This window comes from Bemisia tabaci, chromosome 7, assembly GCF_918797505.1.
Source record: "Bemisia tabaci chromosome 7, PGI_BMITA_v3".
Classification (NCBI taxonomy): domain Eukaryota; kingdom Metazoa; phylum Arthropoda; class Insecta; order Hemiptera; family Aleyrodidae; genus Bemisia; species Bemisia tabaci.
The window spans coordinates 26410365-26432383 of NC_092799.1; the positions used below are offsets into that span (position 1 = coordinate 26410365).

The window sequence follows — 22019 nt, forward strand, 5'->3', positions numbered from 1 at the left end:
GAATATCTAGGATCTTTTATAACGTAAAAACTAAATAGCGTAACGATCTTCTCGATCCCTGGAGCGTTACGTAATTCACGGACAGCCTCCAACGAGAAGAGCCCTTGCTTTCCAAAAGACTCGTTTCCTTCTAGTTTTCCTTTCAGTCAAAGTCGATCCATTTCAGAAACCCCGTTAACGCGCGCGCGTTTTTCAATCCGGCAATGATGGGTAGGTCGTTCGCTACGCGACGTGCGGTGCGGAGTCTAATCGCCATCGTCCTTCGTGAATCAACTGATGAGGATAGCCGGTAGAACTAAATCCGTGCCTGGAAAATTCCTGAGAAACATCCAGGTCGATTGTGCCCGTGCCATTCCGCTGATGAAAGTGAATCTAGCCACTTGCTGGCTCTTAATAGATCATCTCAACTTGTCGTTCCTCTCCATGGCGTAAGGGCGTAACTCGATTACCGCATGAGCCCCAGAAAGCATGGGCTTATATCTAGAACGGGGCTCACGTGGATACAGAGATATGCCCTCTCGGCAGAGAAGCGACGAATTTGGTTATAAAAAAACCGGAGGTTATTTCGGTGAAATATGGCATATCAAAGCTTTGAATTTAGACTCTATCGGAGCGCATTCATCGTCAAGAAAAGAAGCTATACTAATCAAGAAAGGAGTTTTCAGCAGAATGAACATTTCCCATCAAACTTTTGATAGTTCACTTTTCACCGCTTTGCATCTGATGAGTCTGTTATGTGAAAAACTTCATATTTTTTAATCCTTATAAAGAGCCGACCACCTAGTTGATAATTTCGTACTTTACCTACTAAGTTTCCCGCGAATCTCAATTGCTCTGTGTCATGTCCTGGTGTGTTTTTTGGGTGTTGATTTGTAAATTAAAATATTCTGACTAATTTATATTTTATTATTAATTAAATAATTATAAAAAAAATCAAATTTAATTTTTTACGCCGAGATGAGACAAGTTCTAAGCTATGTCATCATTACTCATCCTTTAGAATACCTCATAAAAAAAATAATCACAACATGTCAACGATGTGATTAAGGTTTGTCATGATTTATTTTTATGTAGGACACTGGTTCAGCACAGACGGCAGATGCAGAAAATTAATGGATTTGTCCCAGTCCGCAATTTCATCAACGTGGTCAGTGCTTTGGAACATGCGCCAAGACGTTACGTAACAGGATAAAACTCACTCCATTCCTCATTTGTTGAAGATTAAAGTTTTGAGGAAAAGATTTAGCTAAAAATTCTTTGGGAAGATTAAAAAAACCTAAAATAGGCGGAACTAGGAATGTTTTGCGAATAAAGCACGCATTGAGGGGCACACTGTCATGAGCGGGTCTGGGAATTTTTTTTCGCACCGCTGAAATTTTAATTCTGTGAAGCAATTTTGAGCGGTTCTTGAACGAATGATTATTAATTTAGTATTGCAAAGATGACAGGAATCTTTTCAGGAAATACGTTGTAATGTACACTGAAGAAAAGGAATCTTAGATTTGCCGCCAAGAAGTGGTTTTTCTTGAATCAAGAATTTTGCTGCTCAATAGAAACTACTTGTTTGCTAAACCAGAGCAATTTCTTTTCTTGTATCAAGAATAATTCAGCTGAAATCAAGATAAAAAAAATTCTTGGCGGCAAATTCAAGAATCATCATGCTAGAGCCAAGCAAATTTTTTTTAGTGTATAGCGGTAAATTTTACAACTTATCGAATCTTTACAAATACGTGTATATTTAAGTAGACGAACTAAGAGTATTTTGTATTTTTTGTTTGTTGCAGCAATACCAGCCGTTCTCTCAACAACTTGCTCAACAATTCTACCAGCAGTTCCAGCGCACGCTGTCACCTCTGCAACAATCACACATCCTCGACGATGTCCAACAAAACTACAAGTTTCAGCTGACACAGCCGAGCGATCGGGGCCTGATCAACAATCACCTGACGCCCCCGCAACAGTCGCAACAAGACTACTTGTTTCCTTCACAAAACTTAGTTCTATCTAGTCCGTATCAGTTACCTTCCCAAAACAGCCATTTCCAATCAAACTCTGCACAACCTCCGTCCAGTGTCATCAAGCAGTCGCAAGACCCGAACTTATTCCTACCTCCGTCATCATCCCACCAACAACAAGAAACCCAGCAGCCGCAGCAGACTTCATACATCTCAGCCGCACCCAGCTCACATGATGTTCAAATACAACAGTCCAATGTCATCCAACCCTTGGCGTATCAACCCTACGTCACGTCAGCGCAGTCGCATCAGTCGATACCCGTGCAACAGCAGTCACAACTCTCACAACAGCAGATACACCAACAGCAATTCCAACAATCACAAATACAACAACCACAACTACACCAAACACAGCTACTGCAACCGGTCCAACCTCAGCAGCCTCCGCATCTGCAAATACCTTACCAGAACATTGTGAACGGTCTATCGTTCACGGCGCAGCCTGTTTCGAACTTGTTATCGACCACCGCCGCGCCTCACCAAGATGTGCCGCTGTACACTACGGCAACCGTAAGGAACGTCCCTTACGGTGCTGCGCAGTACACAACACCCATGCCGATACCGTTGATCCCGAATTATAATCAAGATAGTCTTCCGACGCTCAAACAATACAGTATGAATAGCATCGACGTGAATCCAAATTTGATCCAACCAAGTCCTGGCATATCCTACACGACTGTGTTGCCATTCCTTCAATCGGTCTCTACTGAAGGAGCTAGAATTTCCACAAAATTCTTACCGGAAGATATCGTACCGTCGAAGTCGCCTAAATTCAACTACCGCGGGCGGGTTAAACCGAAGCCCCCTACAGAGTCACCGTCATCAAGTGATAAGAAAGAAACGTACAGTCTAGGCACAGAGCTATATCTGAAGAAAGAACGGCAGAAGCATTTCCAAGACGTTGTTAATATGCAAAACCGGTTGGTAATATCCACGACGGAGACCCCGATAAGCATAAACGCCGACGGTGACATCGAAAAACAATTGAAGCAAAACCAACACGTCAAAGAGACGCTCCTCCAACAGCTGCAGAATTACCTACCCTCGGGGGTGAGTAAAGACGAGGTGGAAATCATCCCCGGGCCGACGACCTCGACGTCGAATTTACCCGCTGGTGCGATTCTCATCACCGGCGACGGGAAGAACTTGAAGATTTCACCGACGAGGAAGTCTCACACCGAGGTCGCCGACGATTCGAAACAGATCAAAACGATCGTAATCCGGCAACCGGTCTCATCGACGACAACAACCACCCCTAAAACCGTGAGTATCAACATCGAGGAGCTCACCAAAGGGGTAGTTCCACCCGGCACGGAATACGAGGTCATCAGACACAACAACGACGGAAATTTGGAGGAAGTTGGGAAGTTGCCTTCGAATCTACCCCAGAAGAAGGTTACATTCGTCATCCTGGAGGAGCAACCGGACGGTACGGTTAAAGTGCAGGGCGTGAAAGGAGGTGAGAAAGAATCGACGAAAACTGAAGGGGATGAGGTTGACACGATTATTAAAAAATTGAAGGACGGGGAAATCAAACTGCCTCCTTCGACGAAGCTGTCGACGAAACAAGCTCCATCGCCTTCTTCGCCGACTATTTCGACAGCGTACTCGAAGACGTCTAAAGGGAGTGGCGAAAAGAAGTCGAATTTCTACTTGCCGACGACGGTCCCGTCCAGTACGAAGAATTTCGAGGAGTACTACAAACATCCGAACCAGATCTACCCAACGACGCCGTCGACGAAGACATCCCACTACGCGGACACATCGGTCGACCAGAGCAGCTTCCAGTACCAGGGCTTCCCGAACTTCTCGCACGAGGAGCTCACGACGAAGCCGACGGTGAGCAACAAGCCGGAGGGCTCGACGCCGCAGAAGAGCACCGACGACTTCGCGCCGTTCCTGCCGACGCTGCCGACGACCAAGTCGCGGTCGCCGACGCAGAAAACGACGCCGCGCTACTACGCGGCCGCCCAGACGACGGCGAGACCCCAGGCGGACGATGCCTTCGTCCAGGAGGAGAACTCCTTCTACGAGAAGCCCTACCGGGCGGTGCCAAAAGTGAGCCAGAAGTTCGGGCAGGCCGCCCGGCCTACGACCGGACGCCCGCAGCCGGTCCAGAGGATGACCACACGACCTATCTTGGACGATGATGCCTCCGCTGACCTGTCGTTCCTCAAGACCCCGCAGAACCTCAACGATATCCTGAAGAAGGAGAGCTTGTTCGCCATGGCCAAGTTCTTGCGTCAGTCCGGCCTCGATGCGATCCTGAACGAAACAGGTATGACAATTCTAAATTATTTGAACATGTTGGTAGTGGTATTTAAAATTTTTATAAAGTAAGAGCCACCTTTATTATACCATATAAAGGTGACTCTTATTTTATAAAAGTTCTACATTAATTCACAAAGTTTTCGGAGAGTCATTTATCATGAAGGAAGAAAATTTACTTTTTCTTTTCCTTAGCCGACTGATTTTAGTAGAGTTTTAAGGTTCCGATCATTGATCAGATGATATTAACTTAGTAAAAGTGATTTTTTGTTTATTTTATTTTTATTTTTTTTATAATAATGTATTAGTAAGATAAATTAGGTCATTTTCAAATCAATCCACAATGGCTCAAAAACAATATTATAATCCCAAATATTTCACGAAAAAACAATCTTACAGGATTATTTCATTTTGAGACCCGCGTAGTCGAATATTCGATGCACTTTCAAAATAATAAGTATGGTAGTAAGTATGGTCGGAAATTGTAAATATTACGATGCACATGCTGCCGAATAACACAATAATAATGAAATAATATCGACATAATTCGGAATCTGCCACATTAACACGTAAAAACTGAGATGCGGATTTGAACTCCCCTCCCCTCCCGTGTGTCACCGCGGCCCGCCATTTGGCTCCCGCAGATTTGAAAAAGTGGCGGGAACAGCTATTCCTCGATGGTTCTTAGCTTCATCTGTAGGTAGCGCTATGAGCCGGGAGAGCTTCTCAAATGGAGGTTCGTGACATTTAGTTCAACTCCAGTCCGATAGGTATCGCTAGACATATTCACGTCGTAACAATATTCGAGTGCCCAATCGCTGCATGGAAGATTTTTTCACCAATATTTTATTTTCACGGTCATTGCTCTTTGCTGCCGTGGTAAGAAAGAACGGCTAATGAGCCAATAGAGGTTGCAAACTTTTCTTCGTTAAATTGGGAGTTTACTGGAAACCTTGAGGCTTTGTTTCAAATTTTGCTCCCAATTTTCATCGCAATTTAATTTTTGAGTTTAAAAACGTTTAGAAGGATTTATAACTTTCCTGAAAATAAATATTTTAACGGAGTGTATTTGGTAAGGTTCAAATGTTCATACGCCGTTTTTCTTTAGCACGACAGTTAGCATGTTTATTTAATTTAGTCCTCCAGGCCGGTGCATGCGTATTTCTGCACAAATCGCATACGATCAATTTCGAATATTTTACTGCGTCACACATTTTAAAAGAGAACATACTTACAGACACACCCTCACCTGTATTTTTATTCATTTATATTAATCAATTTTTTCCCCTACATCTTCACCGTAGATATAATTTTGGAAGTGAAAATAATGCCATAGGTATAGATCTAATTTGCGCGCGCACATTTTAGGGAATGGAGTATCAATAGTGAAACTACCGAACCCCCAATCTCAGTTTGCGATGTACCAGCAGATGCCCGTAATATTTTGTTTTTCTGGTGAAAAAATGGACAGAAATAACCAGAATTACTCCAACAACATCAGACACTGCCTAATCTCCTCTCGTGACTCATTTTTAAAAGAGAAAACTACCTAGGTATATTCACAGAAGGATTAAATGTGTTAAGTACCTAGTTTAGTTCTCTGATAACAATACGAGTCAGGATAAAAAAAGTAGGCAACGTAAAATGTTGTGAAGCTGATTCCAGCTCCAATCTGATCATCGTTACTAAACAAAATTAAATATAATTTTAAATTTTTATTTGCTTCTCTAAGAATTTTCTTTGAAAAAATTGGACTGCATTTTGCAATTAGGACCTATAAAGTCCAGCCCGGTATAAAAACAACGTATATGCCATTAGTTTCCCTATGCACGTAAGTGTATTTTCAGATGAGCCAGAATGTATAGCTCCAAATTGCAAAATGGAGTGCAATTAATGTCTAGTGCTATTCTTTTTAAAAGTAAGAAGCGGAAATCTTGAAAAACTGCTCGAAAATCCTTGTTTCTATAGGTATACCTTAAATATGTTAAAATACACGCACGAAGTCCAAGGATTTTACGCATTAGCCTTTGTTGAAGTACCGCGGTTTCTGGCCCCTCGATCACCTGCCTCGGTAGCGCAGTAGGCAGCGCGTAAGTCTCATAATCTTAAGGTCGTGAGTTCGATCCTCACCCGGGGCAAATTTTTTGCATGGATATTTCAATATCTTTCGCTAAATATAAAATTTGACAGCAATAGAATGCTAACAATTGTTTCACTCTGGTACGTTACAGGTCCTTACACTATTTTCGTGCCGACCGACAAAGCTTTCAGAACCCTGCTGGTCCAACTTGGTGGTCCGGATAAGGCGGAGGAAAAATTCAAGGATAACCCTAGACTTTTAAGTGGAGTAAGTTTTAAATTGTATAAGTTTGTTATTCTCTCAAACTATTTTTCTTCTTTTTATTTTAATACAATATACTATAACGGTATCAAAAATTAAAAATATAAAATACTGGGAAAAAACAAACGTTATGATCGACCGTGACGAAATATTCAAAATTTTGTAAAATTTCACAACATTTAGTTTCCTGTCGCCCCTCGAAAAAATAAAATTCAAGCAAATGTAGGAATTCTTCAAAGGCGCCTCCTGTGTAGACGCTAAGAAAGCACAATTGCTCTCTCATGGAAATTTAAAAATTCCGAGTGCATTTTGAATGCAATACTTATCATCAGTCATAGACCTAATATAAATACAGCTAGCATCAAAACCATCAAGCAGAGTTGAATGTATAATTTTCTGTCAGAAGATGTCTCTACCCAACACAATACAAAAATCCTGGAATAGGAAGCTACTGCGGGGAGAATGACTTTTTGCCTTCTTCAGAAATGAAGGCGTAACAGCAGGATGCGTTACCTCTGTAACTTCTTTGGAGCACTTCTACTTCCCACAAATTCAATAGGAAACATCAAATTCAGAATTTTTGAAACGCTGCAATCGAAATACGCAATTCCGAAGTCTGACTATACATTTGAACAGTGCGTTGGACTTCACAGTAATGTTAGCAATACATTGAACATTCTAATGTCTGTAATTGGCTACCGATGGCTTAAGTCGAAAAATTAGTACCTCCCTTGCAATGTTTAAAAATCTCCGATGACGTTTTACTTTTAATGAAGAACACCAACCAACAGTATTTCCTCTTTAAATTTTCAATTAATATTTTTAAGCGAGTTAGTAAATTCACGGAAAATTACAAGAAAATTGCTGGTTGGCAAAAATATAACATGAGCGGAGACTTTTATCGTCGCAGTTATAGATATATATTTCTCGACATTAGTACAGATTTTCTTTAAAAAACTGCGGTTTAGAAAAGCGCTATGGTAATAAAGAAAACCAGGGTGTTGCGTACAGAGACAATGTATTCCAATGACCCCGCACTGATTTTTCCTCTATAGTGCATCTTTCGAAATCTAGCCCTCAAGATTCGCCTGATGATCAATGATGACGAAAAAGTTGATCAATTGGTTTAACAACCTGTCCTAGTTTGCAAAAAATCACCTGACAAAGTGCACACCACGACAATCATCAGTCGTCATAGGCGAATTATATTCGATTGATCCCTCAAAAAATTGTTCATCAGTCATCGTCAGGCGAAAAGCTTCGAGGACTTTCCATTAAATAAATGTCCACCGCTATTTATGTCCACTAAACGTTAAGTCCAGTCTTTATTAAATCCATGTGATTGAATGTCCAACCATGAATATGTCCAAAATTGTCGAAATTGTGGACATGATGTCCACATTTTTTTCTTCTCATTTAAATGACAGGAACCACCTCAAAAATAAATGCATACTACTACTACCTTCATTCTTAAAAACATTTCATTCATGAATCAAGTCACGAAAAAGAACAGACTCTAAGAGCAGATAAAAACATATGTTCATGTGTACACTGTACGGATATGATGAGATGAAAACCAAAGCGGGAGCCTAGGAAACACTCCAATGTCAAATTAAACATTTTTCAGTAACAGATGAAGTCAACATTGAAAGTCATCTTTAACTAGTTATTTCGTGCGCCTTTAATCTTGTAGGATACTGTGCAACGCCTCTGACGCGAAATAGTTGCTGAAAGCTAATAGGCAACCAGCGTGACACGCGCACAGGCGCCTACAAACCTAACGGGATACTTCACGCGTTGCGCAATGCGTGAAGTATCCCGTTAGGTTTGTAGGCGTCAGTGCGAGTTCTGCGCTGCTAACACGCCGCTCCGCTCCGTGTTAGGCTCTAATGTTTAAACTCGCGGAGTCAGCGTTTTTCAACTCATAATTTTGAAATGTTTGAAAACTCTGCATGAATTATTCTTATTTAAATTGATTGAAAAAGAAATATGTACTACTGAAAAATATAATGTGTTTTTTGTAAATTTAATACTAGTTCCGTATCAAATTTAATGATTTCCAAAGCATTCAAATTTATTTTTTTCTGTTTTGGGCTTATACTGTGCTGCAGCGTGGTGTAAGCGCAACTAAACGCTCAAAATTGGACGTATTTGACTCAAGGAGGTCGATGTACAAATAAGTTAAAAACAAAAAATTGCGTGCTTCTTAGTTCTTTTCCTCTTTTATTAATATTTGTATAGTTTCTTTCATCACAACTACGGCTCATTGAGATTCATATCGATGCCATTGCTTGGAAAAGGTTTTACAAATATTTACCACGTTTTAAAAATGTAAATGTTTTTAAAATGAAGTAATCAATTTCATCAAAAAAAAAAAGAATGTACATTTAAGACATATTTTACATCGGAAATTTCAAGGATGAAAATGAAACCAAGTATTTACCAAAGACAATTTGAAAAGATGAATCAAAAGAAGAAATTATCATTTCATTTAAAATATGAGTTACGATAACAACACCTCATTCTCTCTTAATTTTCTCGTTTCGATATTGTCAATATAATTTTACACACGGACTAAAATACGACGCTTGAATTTGATTTTAGTGGACTTTACATTTGTGGACTTAAGTTAGTGGACGTTTAAGTAATGGACTTAACAATAGTGTGGGCTTTAGAACTGTGGACGTAAAAATTGTGGACGAAAAGTCTGTGGACGTAAAAAAATGGATATAACGTCCGTGTACCAGCGAAAAGAAGCGTTGACTTCCAAACTAAACTTTTGCCTCAACCGATTACATCGCTTAGATTGTCAGTGTGGGGTCTCTAAAATACGTCTCAAGTCGTGCACGATATGACGTCTGCCGAATGGTTGCATAAGGGAAGTCTGTACTCGACCCGGGAATTGCAGCTGAGATCGGGACGGTCTGTAATATGGACTTCTTTAAATCAAAAAGACTTCTCTTCATCGTGACAAAGGTCCTCTCGTGCATGTATTTTTATAGGTATTGGGGCCTAAGTCTCAGTGAAGATAGTTCCTTTTGATTTAAATGCGTAAAGTGTTCAGTGGCCGAATCGTGGCGGTTTTTGAGTGATTGCAATTTATGGACTCCGATGTAGACACAAGGATGTTAAACGAAGGACGTGGTCTATTTTCAGCTGCTCCTGCATCACGTCATCCCGGGAGCCTTCAAGCTCAGCTCGCTCCAGGACGAGATGACTGGCGTCAGTCTGGCTGGCACGCAGCTCCGGGTCAACTCCTACATCACGCAGGACGTCGAATGGAATGATGTCAAAGTGATTATCCTTCTTCCTTTATCCCTTTCATAATCTGGCTTTAAAATGAATGGCTTATTTTGAAAGAAAAAAGAAAAAGAAAAAAAAACCGAACTCTAAAAAGAAAGGGCTTCCAGAAAACGGGGAAAGCTGAATTTAGCCGCAAATTTTCGATGCATGGAAATTATTCTTGGCATAGCACGGGGTATTCAGTTACCAAAAATAAGCTTGTACTCACACCGAAAAAAAATTGCTGATTCAAAAATTCAATTGCTAAAAACAGAGAGTGCAATGTTTCAACGCAGATTTTACAACAAAAAAATGCTACTTTAACCACATTGTAAAATAATTTAACCACGGGGGTGGTTAAAGTAGCATTTTTTTGTTGTAAAATCTGCGTTGAAACATTGCACTCACTGTTTTTAGCAATTGAATTGTTGAATCAGCAATTTTTTTTCCGTGTGGGTACGAAATGTGGTTAAAGTAGCATTATTTGTTGTAAAATCTGCGTTGAAACATTGCACTCACTGTTTTTAGCAATTGAATTGTTGAATCAGCAATTTTTTTTTCCGTGCATGGAAATTTTTGGTCCTTTAAAAGCATGCTATGAACGTCTTTTAACTTTATGGTTTGGCACTTTTTGAAACAAGTGGGAATCGTACTAATCTTTCATTATCTTATCAGTATTGAAATAAAAAATGTCAATTGATCTAAAAAGAACCGGATTTTCTAGTTTTTGCGGGTTGATGAGTTTTTGAAACAATACATTATATTTTAGTCTGGTAAATAGAATATAAAATTATATTAAATTGGGTACTGATTTTAACGATTGAATGCTGGATAAATTTTACGTCAAAACTGCCGTTTTCTACAAGCATGCTTGGAATTCTGCTTCCCCGAAAGAATTGAGATTGAACTGTGGTTTTTTTTTCGTATTTCTGCATATTTACCGTTAAGGTGATTCGATGGACGTTATACTCTGTGTTAGACCGACATGTGATTTATCGCATCGCTTTGTCCCATTTTTTCAGCCACTTGTCATTTTTTTCGAATTTTGAGATCGCAATATTCTATTGTCAGGAGACTAAAGAATGCACTTATCAATTTTGACAAACAAATTCAACTTAATGAAGGCGGAAAGGAATAACAGGAAAAATGTCGCATTTCGAAACTGTACACGAATGCGATATTTTCCCTTTAAAAAAAAACACTACTTTGCTACGTTGAATTTGATTGTCAAAATTGACAAGTGAGGTCTTTAGTCTCCTAACAACAGAAATGCAATCTCAAAAGTCGAGCAAATTGACAAGTAGCCGAAAAAGTGGGACCAGCAATCGATGCGATAAATTGCATGTCGTTTTGACACAAAATATATATGGCGTCCATCGAGTCATCTTAATTGCGGAAATAAAAAACACGAGCTAACATCAAAATCGTCAGGTGAATTGTATAAATCTTAATTTTTATATTAAAAAAAAAATAAACAAAAATACACGTGATTTTGAACGATTTGAACGAGAGGATAGTCTGCATTTTTGGCCGTGCGGGCATCTACGTTTATATAGGTCTACATTAACGAAGATATACACGGCCCTGTTACATAAGAGCATACAATTCAGGCACTTCAAGACGTCGAATGAATTATGAACTCCTTTTTTTAAACTCTTGATCCACTTGGCGCGAATTTTTCCGTAGTAAGGACCAAAATCAATTGTAGTCTATTGTTTCTCGGGTGAAAGATGTGATTAATTTGAGTTATTGCGTCTTGGCAGGTTCTCACGATCAACGGGGCCCGCGTTTTGGAGGAGAAGAAAGACATCCTGATTCCGCAAGGAGTGGCACACGCCATAGACCGAGTCATGTTCCCGCTCCCGGTGGGAGATCTGCTCCAGACTCTCCAGTCGGATCGGGAGAATCGATACAATAACTTCCTCAAAGTTATAAGTGTTTCCGGTCTCCTCAGCATGTTCACAGGTAAGTCCCTCTCTGCCAAATTTTTCTCATCCACTCGGAGCTTAGAACACTGCCTTGTTGAGGAAGAACGCCGCACAGTGGATCGAGTTAATAGGAGAGGTCGGACACAATTTTGAAAAAACGCTTACAGCTCATCGGCGGATCCAGCAATTTGGCAACACCGGATTTCCTTCATTTGAACCTAGCAAAATGTATCGATTCTTGGAGGGGCCAGGTTCTCCGACGAGAATTGATTATTTAGCATACGTTAAATGGAGGAAATTCGGTTTTGCCAAATTGCTAGATCCACCTGTGTTACAGCTCCCCTTATACAAGTCTTTGAGATTTTAAAAGTGGTTTCGGTGATTTCTTCGAGAAATTTCCCTGTATCAGCACCCCCTGAAATTCAAAATGGGACGAAATAAGCATCATAATTTGCAGATTTAGTCAAAAATTTCACGTCCGACCTCTCTATTTGACTGGACCCATTGTTTGCCGTATGAGCCATCAGATATTGCCAAATCTCCTTCGAAAAACAACTACCTAATTTTCAGGATTTGTGAGTAGTAGTGTATATATGAGGATATGCCCACACTTGACCTTTGACATTTAAGGCGACACCAGAGGGAATCGGTGTGACATCACTAGCGACTGGTTAATTGTTGCGGGTTGCCTACCTATCGTTACCAGTGTTGTAAAATTGTGCAGAAAAATGTTGATTATTACCAGTGTTGTAAAATTGTGCAGAAAAATCGGAATTAATTTACGGTGAGGGGTGGGGTATGGTGCATGATTTTCCAACCATGGTGTGACGTCACTAGCGACTGTTGCGGGTTCCCTACCTATCACCCACGTTGTCAGTCTGTGCAGAAAAATCCGAATTATTTCGCGATGAAGGATGGGTGATGAATGTTTTAGTGGATGATCTGTCAACAATGTTTTATGTTGCGAGGTGTTGTAAAATTGTACAGAATAATCTGAATTATTGTAGGATGAGGGGTGGGGTATGGTGCATGATTTTCCAACCATGGTGTGACGTCACTAGCGACTGGTTAATTGTTGCGGGTTGCCTACCTATCGTTACCACTGTTGTAAAATTGTGCAGAAAAATCGGAATTAATTTACGGTGTTGATTGGGTGATGGGTGTTTTAGCGGATGATATGTCAACAATGTTTTCATGCTATGACGTCACTATCGTTGTGAAATTGAGCGGGAAAATTTGAATTAATTACGGGTGATGGGTATTTTAGTGTATAAAATGGCAGCCGTCTTTTCATGCTGTGACGACACCAACCAATCAACGTTGAGAAATTGAGCGGGAAAATTTGAATTAATGACGGGTGTTGCTACGGTTATAGTATATGATATGGTAACAATGTTTTCATGTTGCGAGGACACCAGTGTTGTAAAATTGAGCGGGAAAATATGATTTAACCCGGAGTCGGGTATTGATTAGTGTACGGTGTATGGCATCCGTGTTTACTGTTGCGGGTTGCCTAAACGTGAAGGGGCTACCATTAGCTTTTTTAAACCACAACCGTTTAATCCTTATGGGCTACCTACCTACCCACCCGAGCGAAGCATGATATGTTAGAGTCAACAATTTGCCTGTGAATTAGGCGGGAAATTTGAAGGAGCAGACGTTGCAAAAAATCTGCAAAAACCTATCTTCACAGGGTTTTTCATGTGCCATGAGTCCTTTACCGTGACGATATCTGCTCTATTAGCAATCATACACAGTACAACCATTCGGGTAAATACGTTTGACCAATGACCTGCATCATTTTACGTGACGTCATGCGAAGCATCCATTATGTGTCGTCACCCCACCCAGCTAGCGACCTTACCCGCTCTACTAGGAATTATACACAGGAGGAGGACCGAGGTTCTCCCATAAATTCGTAGCGGGTTGCCTATCCATCCGGGGGAATACGATTGAGTGTCATCACTCTAAGCATCCATTCTATGACGTCACCCTGTTGTATACCACAGTATCAACGTTGTATGATCGTAAAAAACTTATACCACGCTATACGTGAGATGATAGAAAATTCGGGTTTAAGTATCGATAGCGGAGACTAGAGGGGCTAATGAGTCGAACTCTAGGTGCGACAAGTATAATGCTCTCATCGCGGAGATGTGGATTCGAAGTTGACAATTATTTTGAATACCGCGGTGATGTGCGTATGTCTGCGGTTCGATTGTTGATTCGTTATCGAAAGACCTTGTTCGATAAAAAGCATTGTCGAGATAGGGATTCATCGATCGAGTTCTGTCGATAACGATTCAACAATCGACCCGGTCGCGCGACTGCGCGAGCCCATATTCAAGGTCGGCCAGTTCTCGCTACTCATTTTCCTGTTAGAGTGTCATTCGGAAACCACACATGTTCCACACAAACTACTCATTCACTTAGCTCCTTTCACCATACATATAACTGATGAAAAATCACGAATGACTCTGGAAAGTATCACTACTTATACGGGGTTTTCGCGGTAACTCTCATTCGATAATCTCCAAATATCCGTTCCCAGTGATGCCATCCTTCGACAAGTTTCAACTTGTCTCGATCAACTTCCCTATAATATATTTCTGATTCCCACGGTTTGGCAATAGCCGAGGACCTGCGGTCCCGCTCATTTAAACGCGTGGTGCTGGTGCGGGTGTGAAAGCCATCAATAATTTTCGATTATTTAAACGGAGATGTTTCTAGTCAGTTGTCGACCATCATCCTCATCTAAATCGATATGATCCGTTTTGAATTTGGAAAATGAGTCATTTTTCCTTTCTTTTTGAGACAAGTGAAACACTGATGGGGTATGAACCACGACGGGATGTGCAAATTCTCGTTCCCTGATTGCTCCCGCCCGGGGAACACCGGTAGACAAATGATGTTTCAGTATCATGAGCCTTGGCTGCATTGGCTAGAGGAATCGATGGAGCTCGGATGAGGGGGAGAAAAAAAACAAGAAGAGATTCGTTTATCACATACAGCAGCAGATTTATTGATATAAAAAGGAACATGAGTATTGTATATTTGCCACACACACTTTCATACTGTGCTATGAACCGTCGAGATCATGATGGGTCAAATTGAAACCGTGCTTTATACTCATCACTTTCCTAACGATTAAATGACGACACTGGTTTTTCAATTCGCAAAGAGCATAGGGGAAAACCATCATCGGAAAAGTCTTAACATCAAACGAGCCAGTGTCTAAAGCGCTCACAAAATTTGAAATTGAAGCGTTGTCCAAATACTGACATTTTCTTAATACTAAATCACAAGTTTCGGAAAAAAGTTTTTGAAATTTTTGCTGATTGTCAACAGCTTTGATCACTACTGCGCTAATCGATGGAGCGAGTTTCTTCAATTCTTTCCACGCCTTCTCTTGAAGCGCTATTTCTCTCGGACACTTACGATGAGATGAATTTTTCTGACCGAGTACAAGACTTTTCCGTCCCAGAATCCTGCCAAACTTCAAAAATCTTGATACGGTCCCGAGATAGCGCGTCTCCCCAAAGTCGCTGTCCCCCTCAAAATACGCATCGATGTCCTTGTCCCAGCGTGTAAGCTCTCTCCACTCGCCGGCTTAAGGGCGACCATGTTTTGAACTGTAGCGTAATTGTAAAATTTGATGATCGGAGTAAACTGTTCATTACAACTATAACCGATCACTATCTGCTGTTCACCGTTCGGGGTCAGGAAAAAAGATGAGTTTCCCATCGTTTTCGATACGATAGGGCCTCTGCACACACCACGACCGGGTTTTATCGGAGACATGCTCGAAATTTGATAACAAATCACTTCGAGCGACCCGAGCTGACAGCAAAAGCGGACCACACCGACGAAAAAACGAACAGAAAATGGTCGCTGGTGTGTAACAATCCACGGTAAGAAGACATCGTGATCCAGGAGGAGGAGAAAGAGAAGGAGGAGGAGGAGAGGGGTCTGCAACACGCATTTACAACGTATCAGATCGACTATCCACTCAAATGAAGGCGCCCTCGTCCCGAGTCGCTCACATTCAAAGCCTCAGTGTCAAGGTATGATGATCATCGAGTATCGATTTTATCCCATTTGAACCTATGATAAAGAATCGATTATGCACATGGTGCTCGTTACGATCGATATTTTTCAAAGGTTTAAACGGCATAGCAATCGATACATCGCAAAGCATGCCAGGACACTGGAAACCGTATGTATGTATAACCCGCTTTCACGGTGCACTAAGGCGCTCTGCGACGCCCACTCTCCACAGCAATCTGTCATGGAAGAGATCCTCCGGGAGCTGGCATCTCTCCATCTCATGCCCTCTACCCACCGTTTGGCTGGACGCCCTCTCTGTCGCCTACCTGTCAATCGATACATCGCAAAGCCCACCACACACTACTGCAAAGTCCATAGCCGTCTTCATCCCGCAAACAGTACCATGCAGCAACACCAGATTGCCTATTCGTTCAAATCAAGGCGGTATCATCCCGAGGATAGCCCCGGGCAAGGCTTTCACGTTATAAAACCAAACTTTTCAGTCCGGGAGAGGGTACCCAACGAGCTAGCTATCGCCTCTATTTCGTCCATTCCATACCCTCAAATATGGCGTCACTAGTGAGGTGTAATAATCGACTATCGATTATTGTGGTGTTCGATCTCGTGTCATATCAATCGATACATCGCAAAGGGAACCAACGCAAACGGCAACAGATTGCCTATGAAGCTGTGATAAAGAATCGATTATTGGGGTGTTCGATCTCGTGTCATTTCCATCGATACATTGCAAAGGGAGCCAGCGCAAACGGTATCAGATTGCCTATGAAGCTGTGATAAAGAATCGATTATTGCGGTGTTCGATCTCGTGTCATTTCCATCGATACATCGCAAAGGGAGCTGTGATAAAGAATCGATTATTCCGGTGTTCGATCTCGTATCATATCAATCGAACCAGTCTCATAACGCAATCGCATCAGATTGCCTATGAAGCTGTGATAAAGAATCGATCATTGCAGTGTTCGATCTCGTGACATAGGTTTGAATATCATATCAATCGATATATCGCAAAGGGAACCAGACTTATAACACAATCGGTATCAGATTGCCTATCCACTCAAATGAAGGCTGTCTCGTCTCGAGGATACGCCGTAACAGTTTGGTCCAATCTCCCGTACCACGGGGATTCCCCCTCTTCCTATCCTCTCGGTGGAAGGGTTCGCACATGGTCCACGAAATCATTGGAAATCGAAGCAAAATCGATCGACTTCGACCGGGTGAGATGTCATATTCTGCGCATTCAAATCGAAGAAACGTGATGGAAATCGTTACTGATCGAACAACCGATTCGTGATGAGACAACACAAACAACGAGAAAAGAGCAGGCGCTCAAGCATATGATGGTGAAAATTGGTCATAGTCGATGCCAATCGAAGCTATATCGATAGGAATCGGTGAAAAATCTATGAGCCTCTCCACTAATCGGAGGCAAGAGAGCGAAGTTCTTCGCTTAAAATGCACAATCAAGGTTGGTTCCCAGCATTCACCATCATCTCATCATCTACCTTCGCCTCGTCAGAACTCAATGAACATTAGTGAAAATCGATACCGCCCACACAAGAAATCGATACCACCCACACAAGCAATCGATTGAATTCGATCCTGGTAAGCTGCTACCAAGAATCGATTTCCATCTTTCTCACCTCTCGCTGCGAGATCCGAGCATGGTTCACGAAGACAGCATCGAGATAAATGCACGAGTATCACCGTAAATCTAGTTCTAATCGATTGAAATCGATAGAAAATCGATAAAACGCTCCCGCAATTCGGGGTGAGAGAGCTATATTATTCGCATGCAAATCGAGTTTATTCGATGAAAAATAATGTGAATCAATACCGATCGAGCAAACATCTATCATGTTCATCGTTAAGACCGGGGTGATCGCACGATTGAACGTTCGATTCTATCGATAGGAGCCGATCAGATCGGGTCAGATCATTCGATTCGCTGATCCGATCACGAAGCGCCCGATCACCCGTCTTTCCCCTTCGTTTGAGCTTCGCTCAAGGCGAAGGGGAAAGACTGATCGGGCGCTTCGTGATCGGATCAGCGAATCGAATGATCTGACCCGATCTGATCGGCTCCTATCGATAGAATCGAACGTTCAATCGTGCGATCACCCCGGTCTTAACGATGAACATGATAGATGTTTGCTCGATCGGTATTGATTCACATTATTTTTCATCGAATAAACTCGATTTGCATGCGAATAATATAGCTCTCTCACCCCGAATTGCGGGAGCGTTTTATCGATTTTCTATCGATTTCAATCGATTAGAACTAGATTTACGGTGATACTCGTGCATTTATCTCGATGCTGTCTTCGTGAACCATGCTCGGATCTCGCAGCGAGAGGTGAGAAAGATGGAAATCGATTCTTGGTAGCAGCTTACCAGGATCGAATTCAATCGATTGCTTGTGTGGGTGGTATCGATTTCTTGTGTGGGCGGTATCGATTTTCACTAATGTTCATTGAGTTCTGACGAGGCGAAGGTAGATGATGAGATGATGGTGAATGCTGGGAACCAACCTTGATTGTGCATTTTAAGCGAAGAACTTCGCTCTCTTGCCTCCGATTAGTGGAGAGGCTCATAGATTTTTCACCGATTCCTATCGATATAGCTTCGATTGGCATCGACTATGACCAATTTTCACCATCATATGCTTGAGCGCCTGCTCTTTTCTCGTTGTTTGTGTTGTCTCATCACGAATCGGTTGTTCGATCAGTAACGATTTCCATCACGTTTCTTCGATTTGAATGCGCAGAATATGACATCTCACCCGGTCGAAGTCGATCGATTTTGCTTCGATTTCCAATGATTTCGTGGACCATGTGCGAACCCTTCCACCGAGAGGATAGGAAGAGGGGGAATCCCCGTGGTACGGGAGATTGGACCAAACTGTTACGGCGTATCCTCGAGACGAGACAGCCTTCATTTGAGTGGATAGGCAATCTGATACCGATTGTGTTATAAGTCTGGTTCCCTTTGCGATATATCGATTGATATGATATTCAAACCTATGTCACGAGATCGAACACTGCAATGATCGATTCTTTATCACAGCTTCATAGGCAATCTGATGCGATTGCGTTATGAGACTGGTTCGATTGATATGATACGAGATCGAACACCGGAATAATCGATTCTTTATCACAGCTCCCTTTGCGATGTATCGATGGAAATGACACGAGATCGAACACCGCAATAATCGATTCTTTATCACAGCTTCATAGGCAATCTGATACCGTTTGCGCTGGCTCCCTTTGCAATGTATCGATGGAAATGACACGAGATCGAACACCCCAATAATCGATTCTTTATCACAGCTTCATAGGCAATCTGTTGCCGTTTGCGTTGGTTCCCTTTGCGATGTATCGATTGATATGACACGAGATCGAACACCACAATAATCGATAGTCGATTATTACACCTCACTAGTGACGCCATATTTGAGGGTATGGAATGGACGAAATAGAGGCGATAGCTAGCTCGTTGGGTACCCTCTCCCGGACTGAAAAGTTTGGTTTTATAACGTGAAAGCCTTGCCCGGGGCTATCCTCGGGATGATACCGCCTTGATTTGAACGAATAGGCAATCTGGTGTTGCTGCATGGTACTGTTTGCGGGATGAAGACGGCTATGGACTTTGCAGTAGTGTGTGGTGGGCTTTGCGATGTATCGATTGACAGGTAGGCGACAGAGAGGGCGTCCAGCCAAACGGTGGGTAGAGGGCATGAGATGGAGAGATGCCAGCTCCCGGAGGATCTCTTCCATGACAGATTGCTGTGGAGAGTGGGCGTCGCAGAGCGCCTTAGTGCACCGTGAAAGCGGGTTATACATACATACGGTTTCCAGTGTCCTGGCATGCTTTGCGATGTATCGATTGCTATGCCGTTTAAACCTTTGAAAAATATCGATCGTAACGAGCACCATGTGCATAATCGATTCTTTATCATAGGTTCAAATGGGATAAAATCGATACTCGATGATGATCATACCTTGACACTGAGGCTTTGAATGTGAGCGACTCGGGACGAGGGCGCCTTCATTTGAGTGGATAGTCGATCTGATACGTTGTAAATGCGTGTTGCAGACCCCTCTCCTCCTCCTCCTTCTCTTTCTCCTCCTCCTGGATCACGATGTCTTCTTACCGTGGATTGTTACACACCAGCGACCATTTTCTGTTCGTTTTTTCGTCGGTGTGGTCCGCTTTTGCTGTCAGCTCGGGTCGCTCGAAGTGATTTGTTATCAAATTTCGAGCATGTCTCCGATAAAACCCGGTCGTGGTGTGTGCAGAGGCCCTATCGTATCGAAAACGATGGGAAACTCATCTTTTTTCCTGACCCCGAACGGTGAACAGCAGATAGTGATCGGTTATAGTTGTAATGAACAGTTTACTCCGATCATCAAATTTTACAATTACGCTACAGTTCAAAACATGGTCGCCCTTAAGCCGAGCGAGTGGAGAGAGCTTACACGCTGGGACAAGGACATCGATGCGTATTTTGAGGGGGACAGCGACTTTGGGGAGACGCGCTATCTCGGGACCGTATCAAGATTTTTGAAGTTTGGCAGGATTCTGGGACGGAAAAGTCTTGTACTCGGTCAGAAAAATTCATCTCATCGTAAGTGTCCGAGAGAAATAGCGCTTCAAGAGAAGGCGTGGAAAGAATTGAAGAAACTCGCTCCATCGATTAGCGCAGTAGTGATCAAAGCTGTTGACAATCAGCAAAAATTTCAAAAACTTTTTTCCGAAACTTGTGATTTAGTATTAAGAAAATGTCAGTATTTGGACAACGCTTCAATTTCAAATTTTGTGAGCGCTTTAGACACTGGCTCGTTTGATGTTAAGACTTTTCCGATGATGGTTTTCCCCTATGCTCTTTGCGAATTGAAAAACCAGTGTCGTCATTTAATCGTTAGGAAAGTGATGAGTATAAAGCACGGTTTCAATTTGACCCATCATGATCTCGACGGTTCATAGCACAGTATGAAAGTGTGTGTGGCAAATATACAATACTCATGTTCCTTTTTATATCAATAAATCTGCTGCTGTATGTGATAAACGAATCTCTTCTTGTTTTTTTTCTCCCCCTCATCCGAGCTCCATCGATTCCTCTAGCCAATGCAGCCAAGGCTCATGATACTGAAACATCATTTGTCTACCGGTGTTCCCCGGGCGGGAGCAATCAGGGAACGAGAATTTGCACATCCCGTCGTGGTTCATACCCCATCAGTGTTTCACTTGTCTCAAAAAGAAAGGAAAAATGACTCATTTTCCAAATTCAAAACGGATCATATCGATTTAGATGAGGATGATGGTCGACAACTGACTAGAAACATCACCGTTTAAATAATCGAAAATTATTGATGGCTTTCACACCCGCACCAGCACCACGCGTTTAAATGAGCGGGACCGCAGGTCCTCGGCTATTGCCAAACCGTGGGAATCAGAAATATATTATAGGGAAGTTGATCGAGACAAGTTGAAACTTGTCGAAGGATGGCATCACTGGGAACGGATATTTGGAGATTATCGAATGAGAGTTACCGCGAAAACCCCGTATAAGTAGTGATACTTTCCAGAGTCATTCGTGATTTTTCATCAGTTATATGTATGGTGAAAGGAGCTAAGTGAATGAGTAGTTTGTGTGGAACATGTGTGGTTTCCGAATGACACTCTAACAGGAAAATGAGTAGCGAGAACTGGCCGACCTTGAATATGGGCTCGCGCAGTCGCGCGACCGGGTCGATTGTTGAATCGTTATCGACAGAACTCGATCGATGAATCCCTATCTCGACAATGCTTTTTATCGAACAAGGTCTTTCGATAACGAATCAACAATCGAACCGCAGACATACGCACATCACCGCGGTATTCAAAATAATTGTCAACTTCGAATCCACATCTCCGCGATGAGAGCATTATACTTGTCGCACCTAGAGTTCGACTCATTAGCCCCTCTAGTCTCCGCTATCGATACTTAAACCCGAATTTTCTATCATCTCACGTATAGCGTGGTATAAGTTTTTTACGATCATACAACGTTGATACTGTGGTATACAACAGGGTGACGTCATAGAATGGATGCTTAGAGTGATGACACTCAATCGTATT

General features: G+C 42.0%; 1 protein-coding gene and 1 non-coding gene across 2 annotated transcripts in view; both read left to right on the top strand.

The window, feature by feature from the left end:
* The window catches only part of LOC109033995 (uncharacterized), a 146142-nt gene that overhangs the window by 113185 nt on the left and 10938 nt on the right, over positions 1–22019 (top strand). Inside the window, 4 exon segments of the mRNA XM_019046884.2 lie at positions 1785–4293; positions 6515–6630; positions 9781–9918; positions 11670–11871. Of these exon segments, the coding sequence (XP_018902429.2) occupies positions 1785–4293; positions 6515–6630; positions 9781–9918; positions 11670–11871 (2965 nt within the window).
* Positions 6349–6421, top strand: TRNAM-CAU (transfer RNA methionine (anticodon CAU)). Its single transcript has one exon. It is a non-coding gene; the product is annotated as a tRNA-Met (tRNA).